This window comes from Narcine bancroftii, chromosome 4 (assembly GCF_036971445.1).
Source record: "Narcine bancroftii isolate sNarBan1 chromosome 4, sNarBan1.hap1, whole genome shotgun sequence".
NCBI lineage: Eukaryota > Metazoa > Chordata > Chondrichthyes > Torpediniformes > Narcinidae > Narcine > Narcine bancroftii.
The window spans coordinates 307497397-307518089 of record NC_091472.1 but is presented as its reverse complement, the minus strand read 5'-3'; the positions used below and the strand labels follow the sequence as shown (position 1 = coordinate 307518089).

General features: G+C 45.1%; 1 protein-coding gene and 1 non-coding gene across 6 annotated transcripts in view; both read left to right on the top strand.

Moving 5' to 3' along the window:
* sestd1 (SEC14 and spectrin domains 1) overlaps positions 1-20693 on the top strand; it is a 153856-nt gene that overhangs the window by 43292 nt on the left and 89871 nt on the right. For all 5 annotated transcript variants that reach the window (XM_069935853.1, XM_069935856.1, XM_069935857.1 and 2 more), the window contains one exon: positions 2771-2879. In XM_069935853.1, the coding sequence (XP_069791954.1) occupies positions 2771-2879 (109 nt within the window). The remainder of the gene's footprint in view (positions 1-2770; positions 2880-20693) is intronic.
* Positions 11005-11078, top strand: trnat-ugu (transfer RNA threonine (anticodon UGU)). The gene has a single exon. It is a non-coding gene; the product is annotated as a tRNA-Thr (tRNA).

The window sequence follows — 20693 nt, the reverse complement described above, 5'->3', positions numbered from 1 at the left end:
AAATGAAACTCCATTTGATCAAAATAGATATGTTTTAAATTGGGCCTGACAGAAAGAGAAAAGCTTAGAGTGCCGAGGATGGAAGTTGGGTCTCTTATAGATGGTGGCTAAAGGGGTTGGAAAAGAGACCCAAGTTGAAGCAGTGGAGAGTTTGTGAGCATTTTAATATTTGTAAATTTATTTTAAAAATCATGTTGAAAGTTCAAGGTGATGAAGAATTGATCATGTCAAGTTGAGGGGTAATTAAGTCACAGCAGTAGAAGTCAAAGCTCAAGTAGATTAGTGAGCCTGAGCACGATTGATGATTGTGAAACACAGAAGTTGGCAAATGTTGTGATTGTAATAAAACTCACAGAAATGCTGGAGGAACTTACAGTCCAATAGGAATTAAAGATATATTACCAACATTTTGGGCCTGAGGCCTTCAAGGTATAAGCAAAAAGCAGGCAGGTTTTTGAATAAAGACTGGGGAGAGAAAGGTGGAAGAATGAGAGGGGAGGAGTCCAGACCAGCAGACAAAAGGTGTTAATTGGATAGGATAAGAGGAAAGGTGAGAATTGATTTTGGCTCTATGGAAGGAGACAGTTGGAAAAGGGAAGGGAGAGACAGATACTAGTGTAAAGGAGACAGAGGGACAAAGATGGGGGTTGGGGAGAAGTTTTAATGGAATCCAGAAAAGTCAATATTAATGCCATCCAGTTTGAGAGTGCCCAGACGGAAGATGAGGTGTTGTTCCCCCCAATTTGCGGAGGTTTCAGTTTGTTGGTGCGTGCGACCATGGACAGGCATGTCAGCAATGGAATAGGGCAGGGATTTGAAATGGGCAGCCACAGGGAGACCACGCTATTGTGGCAGACAGAGCTGAGGTGCTCAATGAAGTGAACTCCTAGTCTGCACCAGGTGTCTTCGATGTAGAGAAAACCACAATGGGAGCATTGGATAGAGTAGGTGACCCCTACATGATTGATGGCAGAAAATAGAAAATCCACATATGCTGAAAATCTAAAACAAAATCAGACTATTGGAACTACTGAATAAGTCAGTCTGCATCTGTGGAAAAAGGGTAAATTTTTTTGAGTTGAGAAAGGAGGATGCTGGAAAACTGAGCCACATACAGAGTGCGGGGGAAACTTTGGATCAGGCATCATCCATATAAGGAAATTGGCTTAACATTTCAAGCAGTGATCAGGAATAGCAAGAAAGAGGGGAGATGCTTGAATAAAATGGGGAATGGGAAGCATGAGCTGGCAGGTGATAGGTGAATACAGGTGAGAAGGGAAGAAATGGAGGAAAAAAGCTTAAGCTAGGAAGAGGCAGAGTGCCAAGGAAGATGCATACTAAATGGACAGTAGATTATGGAATGAAGGGAAAGGATGGGGGTGAGATGAAGGAAGATGAGGGAGACTGGCAGATAGAGAGGGTGCGGAAAGGTGGAATGGGGTCAGAAAGATCAGGAAAAGCAAAGGGGAGGGGTTAAACAGACCCTATTACTTGGTCTGTCTCTGATCCTTCTCTATTTCTCGACCTCTCTCTATCTCCATCTCATGAGAGAAACTAATGATATTTTTGCAAACCTATTCACTCTCACTATTATTTGAATCACACTCCTTTTCATAGAATCTGCTATTCCTTTCTCAATTTTCCATCTCCGCCATATCTGTTTCCATGACAAGGCTTCCCATTCCAGGACGTCTTTAGAAAATGCAGCTTCCTCTCCACTGCTATCAGTGCAGCCCTCACCTACATTTTCTCCATTTGCTGCACATCTGCCCTCGCTCTATTTCCCCCAAATTATAACTGAGATAGGGTTCAACTCATCCTCACCATGCCTCTACCTCTCCACATCCAAACCTCCAAAATGATCCTGCCAACAGATACATCTTTCCCTTCCCTTTGCTTTCCTCAGGGATCACTCTCTTCGCAACACCCTTGTCCAATTGTCCTCTCTACCAATCGTCTCTCTGGCACCTAGACTTGCAACTACACCTATACCTCCTCCTTCAGAACCATTCGGAGCCCCAAACAGTACTTCCAAGTGAGGCAGTAATTCACCTGCAAATCTGTGGAGGGTCATCTATTGCATACTCTACATCAGAGAGTCCAGCTGCAGACTGGGGTATTGCTTCATTGAGCACCTTCACTCCAACTGCTGCAACAGCTAGCATCTCGGAGTAGAAGGCACTTTAATTGCATTATCCATTCCCACACTGACTTGTCTGTTCTTGGTAACTGTACTGACAATTTGAGGCTATGCGCTAGTTAGAAGATGTACAATACGTTAACCTCCAACTTCTAGTAATCTCCTATCTCACTTTCCCTAATCTTTTGGACCACATTCATGTTTTTTTTCCCATTTTCTTTCCCCTCCATTGCCCCCTCAACCTCCACATCTCTCACACCTTCATTCCATGATCTACTGTCTTATTAGAGGGCATCTTCGTCAGCCCAGTGCCTCTTCTTCGTACCCCCTCCTAGCTTTTGTTGCTATTTCTTCCTATTCCCAACTGTACAAATCAACTGCCATCTTGTATTCAGTCCTTCACCCCTCCCTTAATTCAGACCTTGCCTCTTTCTTTCAAGTCGTGATACAGAGTTATGGCTCGAAGCATGACTATCTGTTGCCTTCCGTGATGCATGACCTGCCGAGTTCCTCCAGCATTTTATTTGTTTCTATAGATTTTTGAGAGTGATAAATTTGATCATGTGATTTGATTTTCTGTTGATTATCTTTATGAAAGTCAAAGTGCTGACAAAACAAATGTCATTTCAGGAGGCAAGGACAGAAGAAGTGGTCTTATCCTGACTATTCCACTCTGTTCGGAACAAACAAACATGGAGGAGCTAAGTGTCACTCTGGATTACTTGCTCAGCATTCCAAGGTGACTTTTATATTTCATACATTCTGCATGTCAAAGATATAGTTAAGTTTGTATTAACTGTTGTATCAACTTAACTGTTGGTAAGTTACCAACTGTTGGTAAGTTACCAACTGTTGGTAAGTTACCAACTGTTGGTAAGTTACCAACTGTTGGTAAGTTACCAAATCATCAACTTTTGTTTTGTCAGACTCACCAAATGAGATTATTTTAAGTTAGAAAATATTGCAGGTGTATTTTCAATCATCTTTTAAGTGTATCTTTCTTCAACTGACATGAATCTTGTTTGTAAATTGATTGTTACAGGAACAAATTTTAAACTTGAATTGTGAGACATACTTGTAACATGTAACATCCTAGGTTTGTATAATGCTGATAAAACCTGGGTTAAGATGATAGATTTTTTTGTTGTGCCCTATTTGACATTTGTTTCTGTATGTTTGAAATTTAAGACCAACCTTTAGGTGGATTTCCATAATCTTTCTTACAAAATATAATTGCTGCCAGATTTTGCTTCAAGTCCGGGATAGAACTTGTTATATGCTTCTACCCAGAAATTTAAGTCATCAGATAGTAGTAAATGTGTGGCATAGGTTTTGTAAAATGAAAATTTTTGAGTTTATCATTTTGCTATGATATTAAATCTACTTTTGCGTGTGTCATACTTTTGACTGTGGTAAGAACCCGCGTCGTTCAAGGTGTCGGGAGCTTGGCTGGAGGGGACTGGGTGGTAAGTCTGTTTTTGGGACATTAGGAGCTTGGATGGGTCAGAGGCTGGGTCCGAGAAGGAAGTTTTTAGCCAGGCCATCGAAAGCTCGGGTGACTGGGATTGGGTGGTAACTCCGTAATCAGGATGTTGGGAGCTCGAATGGGTGGTTGGCTGGGGCCAAGGAGAAAGTTTGTGGCCGGAGCTTTGGTGGGCAGGCAGTTCAGGTGAGGGCCTGTGGTCGGGACATCGGGAGCTCTAATGGACTACCGAGCAGGGCGATAATCTGTGGGTCAGGGCGTTGGGAGCTCTGCTAGGTGGGCAGCTGGGACGAGGGTTTGCGGTTGGGGAATTAGGATCTCTAGTGGTTAGGTGGTTGGGATGTTGGGATCTCAGATGGGAGGATGGCTGAGGTGGGGATCTGTGATCAGGGTGGTGAGAGGGTGGACAGGGCCAAAAATAGGGGGGGGGGGGGGTGCTTGACTTTTAAACGTGTTACATGGAAAACACATGATTTTTGGGGCCAAAAAGCAGGTGGGGTGGGGGGGGGGGAGTCGACTATTACATGGGATCAACTATTACACAAGTATATATGGTGCGTCAAAATTCTTGCCGACTGCAGACGAGAAAGTACTTGTAAAGAAAAACTACAATAGTAAACTAATTAAATTAAAAGAGACAATGAATATAAATATTCATAATAATCTCAGTGCAAAAAAGTGACTTGCAATAGTGCAAACAATTATTTTGTGATGTCTATTGTAACGGATTTGTGTTAACCTTTAATGTTAATCGATATTTCTCATATATAAAAATGTCCTGGCAAAGTAAATTATAGTTAAAATATTGTATCTGTGTTCTTAGCAAATTAATTATGGACTGGTACAGGGTGACACCCACAGTTCACAGCATATTTGCAAAGAACCATTGTTCTTAGAGAAAAGAGTTCATTTTCAGAGTTGACGTGTCTTGGAAAGAAAGCTACTGGATCTGAAGTGGTTCTTAATTATTCAAGAACAATGGAGTGTTTGCTTTATTTAAAAACTGAGGTATCTACTAAATAAGAACTGCTGAAGAATGTCATCTGTTTTTAAACTAAATCACAAGGTCTCTTGAACAAAAGAAATGAAACTCAGAGCCATGTGAGTGATATACTTAATCCTTTGAAACAGAGGTGAGGAAATCTTTTGGAGTCTTGTCATCTCCAAGACAGGTATGAAGATCACATGGTTTACAAGAAACTGGCAACTGTTTAAAATTCCAATAACTGATCAAGTTTTCTAAGAATTATGACTGACCTCTTCGAAGATGTAATTGTCACATGGTTTGGAGAAAAATATTATTGAATTCAGACATTTTTGAAGGAGTTCAGTTTAGAGTTTACAGAAGTAAAAATCCTGTGACACATAAGTTACAGCAACCAGAAAATGTGCTGTTGTATGTGTTACTCCTGGTAAAAGGGGAACATAGAATCACTTCGCTGTCTCTTTGGAAAAGAGGACAGAATTCTACTGGGTCTATTTTTTATATGGCCACTTTGTTTAACCCTTGCCTGGGTTTGCAAATTCATTGTTGGAAAAAAAGGCACATTTCCTGCCTTTTTGAAAAGAGGGCAGAATTATGAGTAAAAAGGCCTGAAGATATGATGTTTAAAAGCACTTTGTAATTATTTCTGAACTGAGAATTTAAGACCTTCAAGCAAGACTAAAATATAGCAGCTAATATAAACAATGCTAAAGGCATTTTGTGAACAAAGTTGTAAAAGATATTGTGTATCTTTGTGTTTAAAATACAGTAAAATCACTGGTATCTGGCACCCAAGGAGATTGTGGATACTGGATATGCAAATTTTCCAATAGCCTTCAATACACTCTTACAATGGGGGAACGTAGGAACATAGGAAGTAGGAACAGGAATAGGCCAAAAATGGCTCATTCAATAAGATCATGGCTGATCTAATTTATGACCTAACTCCACCTACCTGCTTTCTCCCCATATCCCCTAATTCCTCTATCATGTAAAAATTTATCTAACCCAATTTTAAATATGTCTAATGAAGCAGCCTCAGCCACTTCCCTGGATAGAGAATTCCAAACATTCACTACTCTCTGGGAAAAACTATTTTTCCTCATCTCTGTCCTAAATCTACTCCCCCGAACCTTGAGACTGTGTCCTCTCGTTTTAGTTTCCCTGGCCAGCTCAAAAAACCTTCCTACATCTATCCTATCCATACCCTTCATAATCCTATATGTTTCTATAAGATCTCCTCTCATTCTTCTGAACTCGAGCGAATACAATCCTAGACGATTTAATCTTTCATCTTAAGTCAATCCCTTCATCCCAGGGATCAACCTAGTAAACCACCTCTGGACTGTCTCCAAAGCCAGTATATCCTTCCTCAAATATGGAGACCAGAACTGGACACAGTACTCCAGGTGCGGTTAGCACGGTTCGTGCAATGCTGTTACAGTGCCAGTGATCAGGACTGGGGTTCAATTCTCATGCTGTCTGTCAGCAGTTTGTACCATGGGTTGTAGGTCAATTGGGTAAAATCTGGTGGCACAAGCTCGTGAGCCGAAAGGCTGTATGGCATAGATTCTCAAGGTGGGGTGTACGTCGCCCCACCGGTGGGGCGAGGGAATATTTTGGTGGGGTATGGGGCTTAAGAATATTTCAGTGGGGTGTAGGAATATTTTTGGAAATGATTAAAAAGTTGGTTTGAAATAATCAACTTGTTATGTTGGTGTGAAAGATGTGACTTGGCAATGCTATCAGTACAACACAGTTGTGGTAACTTCCAAGTAAAATTACTTTGTTCTCTTTATTTTCATAACATGCATTTTTGCTCTTCCGATGTTTATCTGTTGGTTCTCCATTATTTCTCTTTAACTGTTGTTACACTTGGTTAACATTACAATTATATATTTTTTCTGCTGCTCTTATTATCATCCATTCCAAATAATCTCATTTGCAGATTCCAAATTATCTCAACAATCATGTCCAAATTATCTCAACAATCATATCCAAATTATCTCAACAATCATGTTTTCGTCTGTACCCCTTTATTTTTTCAGTTCATCAGTGAGTGAGACCTGTATTTGTATATATCTTTGTGCACTAGTGTTATGTTGGGGGGGGAGGAGCAGGGGGGGGTCCAGAGGAGGACACCAAAATTGGGGAAAAAATAGGGACCCTAGAAAATAAAGCACGAGGCTAGCGCAGTTTTGATGGGCTCTCTGTGAGGGGAAAAGTGCCAGAAACTCTGCTGTTGTTTTTTTTTAGGGTCAGTATTCTTCCTTTGATTCGATAATTACTTTTATTACATATTTCAATTCTAAGACATAATAAAATATTGACTAATCTGTTTCAGAAAGCTCATTCTATTGTATTAATCTGTTTCAGGGAGCTCACGCTGTTGTATATTCAAATTGAGCTTGAGCAGACCAAGCAAGCAAAATGTCAATATTCAGTAGAGTTCTTGAAGTTTGGGCTTATACCTGCTGTACATAATGAAAGCACACCTTTTTGCCTATTAAGCCAACAGGCTTTGACAAATGAATCAATGAAAGCAGACCGTCTTGAACCTCATTTGAGGCTAAAACATTCTAACCATGTTGATTCGAAATTGGAATATTTTAAATCACTGAAAGACAATAGATAAAAATTTACTTCATTACTCGCGATGCAAACTACAGCCCTGAATCGTACCCTTGAAGCTAGCCATGAAATTTCTCTTCTGATCGCAAATCATGGGAAGAATCATACGATTGGGGAGGAACTGATTAAACCCGCAATATCATTGTTTCTTAAAGCAGTTCTGCAAAAGGATGACCAAGATGTCTGAGTAATAATACTAACTGCAAGAGAATAGATGACATGGGTCAAGATGTTGAAAAGCAACTTATTGAGAAGTTGAAATCACAAAAGTTCTTAATAGAATCGGATGAAGCTACTGTACAGGACAGTGAGGCTCTGTTATTGGGATAGGTGAGATATATTAATCAGGAAGAGATGTTGCTTTGTGGATCATTAGAAACAATCACTACTGCAGTTGATATCTACAGCAAGCTCAAAAATTATTTGGATGAAAATGAAATACCAAAACGAGACATTAGATCTTGTGCTGCAGAATGTGCACCTGCTATGATTGGTTTAAAAAAAAAACCCAGGATGTTTAAAATTAATGTAGGATGAAAATCCAAACAAGTTGGTTGTGCATTGTTATCCACTGAGAAAACTTAGTTGCCAAGAAAATTTCCCCTGTTCTACATGAGATGCTGCATTTTGTAATCAAGCGTATCAATGCCATCAAGACTAATGCCAAATGTGAACGTCTGTTTAAGCAGTTTTGTGTTGATAAAAATGCAGAATGTGAGATTATTGTTTCACACTGAAGTAAGGTGATTGTCAAAGGGAAACTGATTCAAAGGGTTTATGGAACTGTTAGATCTCCTCAGTGAGTGTTTGAAGGACAAACCTGAAATTAAGCTCTTGCAAACAGATGGCAAAGCTTATGTGAGGTACTTGAGCAACTAAGTATTTTGAACAAGGAACTCCAAGTAACAAATATAATGCTCGTTGATGCAAAAGCAAAGTTATTTGGATTCATGACACTTCTGGAATTATGCCAAAGGAATATTTCTGCAAGAAATTTCAGTCAATTCTATTGGCTGAATAAGTGTGAGGGAACTAATGCTGCTACAAATGTTATTGTTAACTATTTGAAAATGTTGGTTATCGACTTCAATGATAGATTTTGTGATTTAAAGGCAATGGATTTTCCCTCTTGGTTAACTTAGCCATTGCTGGTGGACTTACCTGAAGTTCCAGTGCAATACCAAGAGGTATCCGAGTTGCAACATGATGAATCTGTGAAATCTGAATCTGTTCCAAGTGAAAGGAACTATGATGTGGCTGTTTCTTCTTTCTTTTCTTTGGCTTGGCTTCGCGGACGAAGATTTATGGAGGGGGTAAAAAGTCCACGTCAGCTGCAGGCTCGTTTGTGGCTGACCAGTCCGATGCGGGACAGGCAGACACGATTGCAGCGGTTGCAAGGGAAAATTGGTTGGTTGGGGTTGGGTGTTGGGTTTTTCCTCCTTTGCCTTTTGTCAGTGAGGTGGGCTCTGCGGTCTTCTTCAAAGGAGGCTGCTGCCCGCCAAACTGTGAGGCGCCAAGATGCACGGTTTGAGGCGTTATCAGCCCACTGGCGGTGGTCAATGTGGCAGGCACCAAGAGATTTCTTTAGGCAGTCCTGGTACCTTTTCTTTGGTGCACCTCTGTCACGGTGGCCAGTGGAGAGCTCGCCATATAATACGATCTTGGGAAGGCGATGGTCCTCCATTCTGGAGACGTGACCCATCCAGCGCAGCTGGATCTTCAGCAGCGTGGACTCGATGCTGTCGACCTCTGCCATCTCGAGTACCTCGACGTTAGGGGTGTGAGCGCTCCAATGGATGTTGAGGATGGAGCGGAGACAACGCTGGTGGAAGCGTTCTAGGAGCCGTAGGTGGTGCCGGTAGAGGACCCATGATTCGGAGCCGAACAGGAGTGTGGGTATGACAACGGCTCTGTATACGCTTATCTTTGTGAGGTTTTTCAGTTGGTTGTTTTTCCAGACTCTTTTGTGTAGTCTTCCAAAGGCGCTATTTGCCTTGGCGAGTCTGTTGTCTATCTCATTGTCGATCCTTGCATCTGATGAAATGGTGCAGCCGAGATAGGTAAACTGGTTGACCGTTTTGAGTTTTGTGTGCCCGATGGAGATGTGGGGGGGCTGGTAGTCATGGTGGGGAGCTGGCTGATGGAGGACCTCAGTTTTCTTCAGGCTGACTTCCAGGCCAAACATTTTGGCAGTTTCCGCAAAGCAGGACGTCAAGCGCTGAAGAGCTGGCTCTGAATGGGCAACTAAAGCGGCATCATCTGCAAAGAGTAGTTCACGGACAAGTTTCTCTTGTGTCTTGGTGTGAGCTTGCAGGCGCCTCAGATTGAAGAGACTGCCATCCGTGCGGTACCGGATGTAAACTGCGTCTTCATTGTTGGGGTCTTTCATGGCTTGGTTCAGCATCATGCTGAAGAAGATTGAAAAGAGGGTTGGTGCGAGAACACAGCCTTGCTTCACGCCATTGTTAATGGAGAAGGGTTCAGAGAGCTCATTGCTGTATCTGACCCGACCTTGTTGGTTTTCGTGCAGTTGGATAATCATGTTGAGGAACTTTGGGGGACATCCGATGCGCTCTAGTATTTGCCAAAGCCCTTTCCTGCTCACGGTGTCGAAGGCTTTGGTGAGGTCAACAAAGGTGATGTAGAGTCCTTTGTTTTGTTCTCTGCACTTTTCTTGGAGCTGTCTGAGGGCAAAGACCATGTCAGTGGTTCCTCTGTTTGCGCGAAAGCCGCACTGTGATTCTGGGAGAATATTCTCAGCGACACTAGGTATTATTCTATTAATGAGATCGAGAAGAAATGCCCAAATTCTACTACTTTAGCAAAGGAACTCTTGATACATTTTTCATCATCTTATTTAGTACCATGTGGCTTCAGTGCTGTTAGAGATTTGCAACAAGCTAAGAGAAACCAAATGGAAATTACAAAACGTGGAAATTTAAAGTTGAAATTAACAAAATTAGTCGCTCGAATCAAAAAATCTGCAGCCAGGAGGCAGGTTCCCACTGAAATGATGACAATTGTTGAATGTGTGTATGAGATGGTATTGTAGTAGTAGATGAATATGAAATATGTGTTCCAGTGTATTTCTGACCTCAATTGCATTGAAATACGCTTAAAACTTTTGAATATATAACTTTTCTGCTCATGGTGGGGCTTACGTTTTTTTGAAAAATTAAAGTGGGGCCTAGGGGAAAAAATGTTTGAGAACCACTGCTGTATGTCTAAATTTACAAATTTAAATTTAAATGCCGGACTAATACACTTTATTTAAAAAAAAAATTATATTTAGACATACAGATGGTAATAGGTCATTTTGGCCCATGAGTCCGTGCCACCCAATTCACACCCAATTAACCTGTGCAATTAACCCAGTACGTTTTGAATGGTGAAAGGAAACTGGAGCCTCCATCCAGACACATGGAGAATATAGAAACTCCTCAAAGCGCAGGATTTAAACCATGGCCCCGATCGTTGGGGCTGTAAAAGTGTTGCTGTAAAGGCATTGTACTAACCTCTAGGCCAACTGTGCTGCCCCTGCATTAAGTGTAACAGTTTAAAAGACAAAAGATGGTGCAAAATGTAATTTGGAAAAAAATTATTATTCCTTCATTATAGGTAATTCCCATAACTTACAAAATTTAAATTTGAACTCCAGTTGCTGGCGCTGTAACACTAGTCAATCTAGTCATGCTGCCATCATAGTCACCCCCCACCACCATTCCCCCCCCCCACCCCAAGTTTTACAGATAAAGCCTGACATTAGGCTCTGATAGCTCAGTGGTTAGAGCACTGGTCTTGTAAACCAGGGGTCACAAGTTTGATCCTTGCTTGGGCCTCATTTCTGTGAGGGGCACTAGACAAAGTGGCAACTCTCTGTTTTCCTTATGGGAGAGAAAGTTAAAGAATTTCATGTATGTTACTTTCTAAATGTAATATTACTTGACAATAATAGGACCTTTACCTTTACAAGTGCATTTAATACTAACAAAGATAAAGAATCTTATCAGACAGAGATAGAGGGACACTTTGAGAGAGTCACCCCAGCAGTTATGACATCGGCCAGCTCTTCATCCTGGATGCCACCATTTCATTCAAATGCAATTTTATTTAAACTTTGTTCCAACAGCTTCTGCTGGCGGGGCAAGAGCAGCATTGGCTGGTTCTCCATCCTGGGTGCTGCTATTTTATTCAAATACAAGCTTATTTAAACTTTGTTCAAATACCGGCTGTAAGCGAGGCACGACAGGCTGAATGATTGCTCCCATCTTCACCAAGGCATTGTGTGTTGCTTAGGAGAACATTAACTTTTGCAATTTTAAACTTTTACTTATTTTAAATTTTTCATATATACTCTATATTTTGGTGTTCGCCGACCGACAGAAAAGTCAGATCCCCATTTTCATCTTCATTGTAATGGTTTTATCATATATCAGGCATATAACGACCCCCAATTTTTGGGCCTCCCAGCAATAACCCAAAATTTGTTACAACACCCCATTTACCAAGTGACAAAGGTGTAAATTAAGTAAGTAAAAAAAAAATTGCTTCTGGTCGGGAAGATGTGCTGGGTCCAAGTGTTCAGCATCAGCTGCAGCTGGAGTCAGTGACTTCATTCTTTACATTGGGTGCAGTGTTGTCCGCAACGAAGAAATCACCTTGCTGCCAAATGTGCTTGGTGCAGGAGCCACGGCTATGTGTCGGCTCCCGAGTAGGAGCTGTGGCCTCTTTCTCCCAGCAGGAATGGTGAAGGCCTACCACGCAGGAGCAGCAACCTTGGGCTCCTGGGTAAGAGCAACGACATTGGGCTCTACAATTGCAGAATTTCTGGGTGGGTTATGGCGGTGCCTGTCAGTGAGGAGGTGTCGGGGAGTGGTGGCACCGGCAGTGAGGAGCTGCTTCCAGGATTGTCTTATTCACAGAATTTACGTCGAGCAGTTTTTTTGAGTTGAATTTTAAGGTCTCAAAATTATATCTGGCATATAAGTTAACCCCACATTTTTGAGGGTTTCAAAACTTGACTTTTACGGTGAAATATTTTTTGCTGGTTGCTTGAATTCTGGATACTGGGGAATTTATTGTATGTTATTATAATATTCTATTATAACAATATCCTTTCACATCGCTGGCCTTTAACATGCTTAACTGAGGCAGAATCTGATGAATACCTTTTCTCATTTATTTGACTTCATATTCACTGGCAATCCCTGAATGCACTTGACAACATCATCTATGATTTTAAACTGTTGGAAGGTGGCTTGTACAATTCAAAGGTGGGATAATATAGTCCACAAATTGTGGCATTCCCAATGAGCCCTTGTACTTCTCGTTGGGGTTGAACTCTGGTTCAGGAGCTGTTCTTTTGCAATTTTTTTTGCAGAAAACGTGCATACTGAAGCTACATTTCATTGGAGTTAAATGAATCTTGAATCTCTTGGATTGATTGATAAATGAAATTTGTTCTATTCTTGATGACGTCCTCCTTGTTGCTTTACTCATAGACAGCATGAGCTTCAACAAGATTAATGTGCGTGTGTGTGTGTGTGTGTGTGTGTGTGTGTGTGTGTGTGTGTGTGTGTGTGTTCTTTTTTGAGGGAAGGCTTTTGCATAAGTTTGGGTCCTTTAAGAGACTTTTGGATAGGCTCATGGAGATTAGAAAAATAGATGGCTATGGGAAAGCCTAGTAATTTCTAAGGTAGGGACATGTTCAGCACAACTTTGTTAGATATAATGATAAATTCCTTGAGTCTTTGGTTAACTTGGTATTGGAGTTTTGGCATCCTCTGGTGGTAGTAAAGGGCATTTGATTATAGCACAAAATCGTCACTAGAGAAGCCTATGAGTGTACAGATTCATCTATAGACCAGCATTGATTGCAACGTGATCCTCTTAAGGTATTTCACTGATAATTGTTTCCAGAAATGTTTTGGAGACTTCAAAGATGGGAGTTTATTTTATTCAGATTTCTTTGGCTTGGCTTCGCGGACGAAGATTTATGGAGGGGGTAAAAAGTCCACGTCAGCTGCAGGCTCGTTTGTGGCTGACCAGTCCGATGCGGGACAGGCAGACACGATTGCAGCGGTTGCAAGGGAAAATTGGTTGGTTGGGGTTGGGTGTTGGGTTTTTCCTCCAGCATCTTTTGAGGGGGAGGACGTGGAGGGGGAGGACGTGGAGGGGGAGGACGTGGAGGGGGAGGACGTGGAGGGGGAGGACGTGGAGGGGGAGGACGTGGAGGGGGAGGACGTGGAGGGGGAGGACGTGGAGGGGGAGGACGTGGAGGGGGAGGACGTGGAGGGGGAGGACGTGGAGGGGGAGGACGTGGAGGGGGAGGACGTGGAGGGGGAGGACGTGGAGGGGGAGGACGTGGAGGGGGAGGACGTGGAGGGGGAGGACGTGGAGGGGGAGGACGTGGAGGGGGAGGACGTGGAGGGGGAGGACGTGGAGGGGGAGGACGTGGAGGGGGAGGACGTGGAGGGGGAGGACGTGGAGGGGGAGGACGTGGAGGGGGAGGACGTGGAGGGGGAGGACGTGGAGGGGGAGGACGTGGAGGGGGAGGACGTGGAGGGGGAGGACGTGGAGGGGGAGGACGTGGAGGGGGAGGACGTGGAGGGGGAGGACGTGGAGGGGGAGGACGTGGAGGGGGAGGACGTGGAGGGGGAGGACGTGGAGGGGGAGGACGTGGAGGGGGAGGACGTGGAGGGGGAGGACGTGGAGGGGGAGGACGTGGAGGGGGAGGACGTGGAGGGGGAGGACGTGGAGGGGGAGGACGTGGAGGGGGAGGACGTGGAGGGGGAGGACGTGGAGGGGGAGGACGTGGAGGGGGAGGACGTGGAGGGGGAGGACGTGGAGGGGGAGGACGTGGAGGGGGAGGACGTGGAGGGGGAGGACGTGGAGGGGGAGGACGTGGAGGGGGAGGACGTGGAGGGGGAGGACGTGGAGGGGGAGGACGTGGAGGGGGAGGACGTGGAGGGGGAGGACGTGGAGGGGGAGGACGTGGAGGGGGAGGACGTGGAGGGGGAGGACGTGGAGGGGGAGGACGTGGAGGGGGAGGACGTGGAGGGGGAGGACGTGGAGGGGGAGGACGTGGAGGGGGAGGACGTGGAGGGGGAGGACGTGGAGGGGGAGGACGTGGAGGGGGAGGACGTGGAGGGGGAGGACGTGGAGGGGGAGGACGTGGAGGGGGAGGACGTGGAGGGGGAGGACGTGGAGGGGGAGGACGTGGAGGGGGAGGACGTGGAGGGGGAGGACGTGGAGGGGGAGGACGTGGAGGGGGAGGACGTGGAGGGGGAGGACGTGGAGGGGGAGGACGTGGAGGGGGAGGACGTGGAGGGGGAGGACGTGGAGGGGGAGGACGTGGAGGGGGAGGACGTGGAGGGGGAGGACGTGGAGGGGGAGGACGTGGAGGGGGAGGACGTGGAGGGGGAGGACGTGGAGGGGGAGGACGTGGAGGGGGAGGACGTGGAGGGGGAGGACGTGGAGGGGGAGGACGTGGAGGGGGAGGACGTGGAGGGGGAGGACGTGGAGGGGGAGGACGTGGAGGGGGAGGACGTGGAGGGGGAGGACGTGGAGGGGGAGGACGTGGAGGGGGAGGACGTGGAGGGGGAGGACGTGGAGGGGGAGGACGTGGAGGGGGAGGACGTGGAGGGGGAGGACGTGGAGGGGGAGGACGTGGAGGGGGAGGACGTGGAGGGGGAGGACGTGGAGGGGGAGGACGTGGAGGGGGAGGACGTGGAGGGGGAGGACGTGGAGGGGGAGGACGTGGAGGGGGAGGACGTGGAGGGGGAGGACGTGGAGGGGGAGGACGTGGAGGGGGAGGACGTGGAGGGGGAGGACGTGGAGGGGGAGGACGTGGACCTGTCCTCGGGCCTGCGCAAAGGAGCTTTTAGGTGGAGTGCAGTGCGCGCAGTACTGGCCCCACCCTTTACACCCATGGTTCGTGTGCCGTGGCCAAGCAAGCTGGGACGTGGCAGCGAGGTCCTTGGGTCGTAGGTTTTATATCGGAGTGGCCTTCTCCTATGCAGGTTTCTTACCCGGGCTGGAGGGGCCTGCCTCCCCTCCTAGGTCGGTTTATACTGCCCGGACCGGGGCCGAGGCCGCCGCAGTTCACCCTGTGCCTGGACTGGGGCCACCGCCTCCCACTCCCTGCCCGGACCGGGGCCTCTGCCTGCCTCACTCGACCGAGGCCGGGGCCGCCGTCTCCCCCTTGCTCCTGCCCGTATCGTGGCCGCCGCCGTCTACCCTTCGCCCGGACCGGGGCCGGGGCCGCTGCTGCTCTCCCTGTGTCCGGACTGGGGCCGCCGTCTCCCCCTTGCTCCTGCCCGGATCGGGGCCGCCGCCGTCTACCCTTCGCCCGGACCGGGGCCGGGGCCGCTGCTGCTCTCCCTGTGTCCGGACTGGGGCCGCCGTCTCCCCCTTGCTCCTGCCCGGATCGGGGCCGCCGCCGTCTACCCTTCGCCCGGACCGGGGCCGGGGCCGCTGCTGCTCTCCCTGTGCCCGGACTGGGGCCGCCGTCTCCCCCTTGCTCCTGCCCGGATCGGGGCCGCCGCCGTCTACCCTTCGCCCGGACCACATACAACCCTGAGATTCCTTTATCCTGTGGGCACAGCAGAATTACCACTAATTAGTAATGCAAAAAATAAAGTACACTGCGTAAACATGTATACAATAAAGAACTGTGAACAGATAATGAATGTATACAAACTGTACAATACAGAGAGAACAAAAGGAAAATCAATAAGGTGCACAAATAAAAATCCTTAATAGTCTCTGATTGAATTTGTCATTGAGGAGACTGATGGTAGAGGGATAGCAGCTGTTCCTGAACATGGTGGTGCGGGTCTTGTGACACCTTTACCTTTTTCCTGATGGTAGCAGTGAGAACAGAGTGTGTGCTGGGTGGTGAGTATTTTTGATGATTGCTGCTGCTCTCCAATGGCAGCGTTCTCTGTAGATGTACTCAATAATGTGGAGGGTTTTAGAAGCATAGAAAACTTACAGTACAATACAGGCCCTTCGGCCACAAAATTGTGCCGAACATGTCCCTACCTTAGAAATTACTAGGCTTTCCCATAGCCATCTATTTTTCTAATCTCCATGAACCTATCCAAAAGTCTCTTAAAGGGCCATAACGTATTGCCTCCACTACTGTTGCCAGCAGCCCATTCCATGCTTCCCATCACTCTCTGCATTTATATATTAAAAAAAACATACCCCTGGCATCTCCTCCGTACCTACTCCCCAGCACCTTAAATCTGTGTCTTCTTGTAGCAACCATTTCAGCCCTGAGAGAAAAAAAATCTCTGACCATCTACACGACCAATGCCTCTCATCATCTGAAACACTTCTAACAGGTTACCTCTCATCCCCTGCCACTCCAAGGAGAAAAGGCTGAGTTAACTCAACTGATTTTCATAAGGCAAGCTCCCTAAATTAGGCAACATCCTTGTAAATCTCCTCTGCACCCTTTCTATGGCTCCAATGTCCTGGGCTGTGCCCACTATCTTTTGGAGGGTTTTATGCTCAGGGGTATTGGTGGTTCCATACCAGACCGTGATGCAGCTGGTCAGCACGCTTTCCACCACACATCCATAGATTTTCCAGGGTTTCTGATGTCATACCAAACCTTGACAAACTCTTGAGGAAATAGAGGCGCTGATGTGCTTTCTTCACGATGCCTTTGGTGTGGCTTGGTCCAGGAAAGATCATCCGAGATGGTGACTCCCAAGAACTTAAATTTGCTCACCCTTTCCACCCCTGATCCCCCAATGATCACTGGATTGTACACCTCTGGCTTTCCTTTCTGGAAGTCAACAATCAGCTCCTTAGTTTTGGTGACATTGAGTGCAAGGTTGTGGTTGGTACACCCTTCGGCCAAGTTTTCAAACCATCCTGCATGCTGACTCGATCACTTCCTTTATACAGCCCACTACCTTGGTATCGTTGGCAAATTTGTAAATGGTGTTATTGTTGTACCAAGCCACACAGTCGTAGGTGTAAAGTGAGTAGAGCAGGGGCCTAGAACACAGCCCTATTAGTAGATAGTGGAGGAGAAGTTCTTACCAATCTTCACTGATTGTGGTCTGGAGGTGAGGAAATCTATGATCCAATTAAACAGTGGAGTGTTAACTCCCAGGTCTTGGAGTTTACTGATCAGTTTTGAGGGGATGTTGCTGTTAAAGATTGAACTGTATTCAATAAGAGCTTTTTGATGTGCACATATGCATCTTTGTTGTCCAGGTGTTCCAGGGCTTTGTATATAGACAGCAAGATGGCATCCACCGCAGACCTGTTACTACGATAGGTGAACTGGAATGTATCCATGTCACCACTCAGACAGGAGGTGATATGTTTTATCACCAGCCTTTCAGAACACTTCATCACTGACGATGTAAGTGCTACTGGTCGATAGTTATTAGGCAGGTTATTACACTCTTCTTGGGCACTGGTAATTATTGTACCACGCCCTGCTGAAATGAGATATTGAAAATATCCACGAATACCTTGGTAAATTAGTCAGCACAGATCTTTAATACTCGGCCAGATACTCCATCTGGGCTAGATGATTTTCTCATATTCGCTCTCCAAGGAGAGGGTTTGGAGTCAGGCATCAGAAGCTCCAGTCACCGGAGCCGAGAGCTCCTGATGCCTGACTTCAACCCTCTCTGGGCCTACACCGGAGCTCTCAATGCCCCAATCCCGACTCCGAAGCCCAAACCCTCCCCTGTCGCCTTGGTCTACCGCACACCAGAATCTGGTGTGCGTGTGCGGTAGTAGGCTGAGGGCAGGGTTCGTAGTTGGGAGCTCCGCTGTGCGCCTGTAGGCTAACTGACGAGGGGAGGGTTCGACCTTCGGAGTCGGGCATTGGGAGCTCAGGACAGGTCCTAGCTGGGTTTTAATAGCAGAATAACCATTGATATTCATAGAGGAGAAATAAAAATATAATTTTTTTAAAGAAATCAACTCAGCAATTACTCCATGCTATTTTTGTCATTATATTAATGATTTTGTTTATCTTAGTTGTTCAAGTTTCATGAAACATGAGAATTTCAAAAGGCAGACTAACAGAAAAGCATTCTGTGTGCAAAGCCATGCTGAAATTATATATAATAGTTACATTTTAGCTCAGGGTTCTCATCGTTGTTGTGCAATATGGAAATACTGTGGCGGCGCACATCCTCATGGTGAACCAACCCCACTTGTATCGCCACGTGGCGGGCAGCCATGGGGAAATGGCATCTTCAGAGGTTTCTCTCTGACTCCAGCCTCCCTTCCAGCGCCCACCCTGGGCAGTGATTATGACGACAAAATGCACCAGGTGACTGAGCTCATGCTGCCCTTAAAGGGGATGCGCGGAATATGAATAAAAACAGTCGTTAACGACCCTCAATGTGGTGGCTGTGTTTCTTCCACTGCTCACACCCCCACAATGCTATCCTTCCAGGCTGTTCTTAAAGAGACATGTTATCAACTTTATTATTGTTATAGTTGATGCTCTCTCATTATGGTGCATAACTTCAGGAATCTGTCCCTGTCCACGTGCAGTTTGCACCTTCTCCATGTGACCATTTGAGCTTCCTCTGGATGCTTCAATTTCCTCTTGAATCTCAATGATGTGGGGAGGTAGATTATTGACCATTGCTGTAGTGTGCAAGTGAACTATCGAATTTTTAAAAACTTTTTATCATCCCAAATATTTACAGATATTTATTTTGATTAGTCATGTGATCATTATGTTCAGTGTATTCTGTGCTTTTGTGCTTGCACCGTGGTCTGGAGAGACAGTTTTGTCTGGTTGTATATATGTAATAAACTTGAACATGAAATAAGTATCAGAACTTATAAAGTGACAAGTTTAATGCACCTATCCCAGAACAGGTTCTAATTCCCTAGGAATCTAAATCCTTATTTTCTGCACCATTTACTGTTGTTTTTTTTTAAATTGTCTTTAGGACCTCAACTTTCTTTCTGCATTATTCATTGGCTTTCAACATTTCTTCTATCCTATCTCAATTCCAGAATTTTTGTGCTACTCAATTATATCCTTGCTTCTGGCATCAGAAAGGCAACGGTCTGTCTCCATATTTTAAGACCATAAAATCGAGTCTGCCCCCCGTTTAATCCTGAGTGATTCATTTCCCCACTCAGCCGCACATCTCGGCCTTCTCCCCATAACCTTTGATACCCGGCTAATCAAGAACCCATCAATCTCTGTTTTAAATACACCCAGTGGCCTCCACAACCACCTGTGGCAATAAATTCCACAGATCGGCTAAAGAAATTCCTGTGTATTTCTGTTCTAAGCAGATGCCTTTCAATCCTGAAGTTGTGCCCTCTTGTCCTTGACTCTCCTACCATGCTAATAACCTTTCTACATCTAATCTGTTCATGACTTTCAAAATTCAAAATGTTTCAATGAGATTCTCTTCATTCTCCTAAATTCCAATGAATACAGGCATAAAACTGTCAAACGCTCCTTGAATTAATAACCATTTCCTTTCCAGAATCATCTTTGTGAGCCTCCTCTGAACCCTCTTCAAGGTCACCACATCTTTTCTTAATTGATAAGCCTAAAACTACTCGCAATATTCTGAGGTCTCACCATTGCCTTATAAAACCTCAATATCACATCCGTGCTCTTGCAGTGAAATGAATGCCAGGATTTCATTTACCTTCTTCACCATCGTCTCAGCATCTCAACATTGACTATCCCCAAGTCTCTTTGCATCTACCCTATATATACTTCCTACCATATACTGGTTCCCTCAACTGTGAATGAATTTATGTTTACTGTGGCATTCTAGACCATTAGCCTCCTTGTATTTAAAGTTGAGCCATCCTTGACCATTGTTTTGTCTTTGGTTGTATTTACCAGTATCTCATCAATAATAGAGATGAATACTGATTAGGGAATTAAATTTTTTAATAATTCTTTAAAACTGGTGAATAATTAAAATCATTCAACTATAGTGAAATAATTAAACTTTTTGTTCATAGTTTCTAGTTAAGGAATCTCATCTTTTTAAAATGGAGAATTAGATCTCGTGATAACTTTCTGATGTCCGATCACAGTAACTTCATCATTGATGATTTTGAGGCTGTACAAGTCTGGGATAAGCTTGAGATTGTGAATGCATGAACACTGGTGATTTATTGTTGGCTTTGCCCCAGCACAATTTTGGCCAGTAACCATACAATGAATAACTTTAACTCCATTGATATTGATGTCTTTCTTCCATCTACCAATATTAAGCACTTTTCCATATCACATTGTGAATAAGAGCAAACAGCAGGAAAGGGACTCGAGGGAGAACTCATTGTTAGCTATTCCAGCAAAGGAATACCAAGTAGTAACAAGATGAATTGGGACAGGAAGTATGAAAGAAACATTATACACAAGTAAGCTGTGCATATAAGATACTGTCAAATACAATATTTCTGTTCTCTTGAACTCCAAA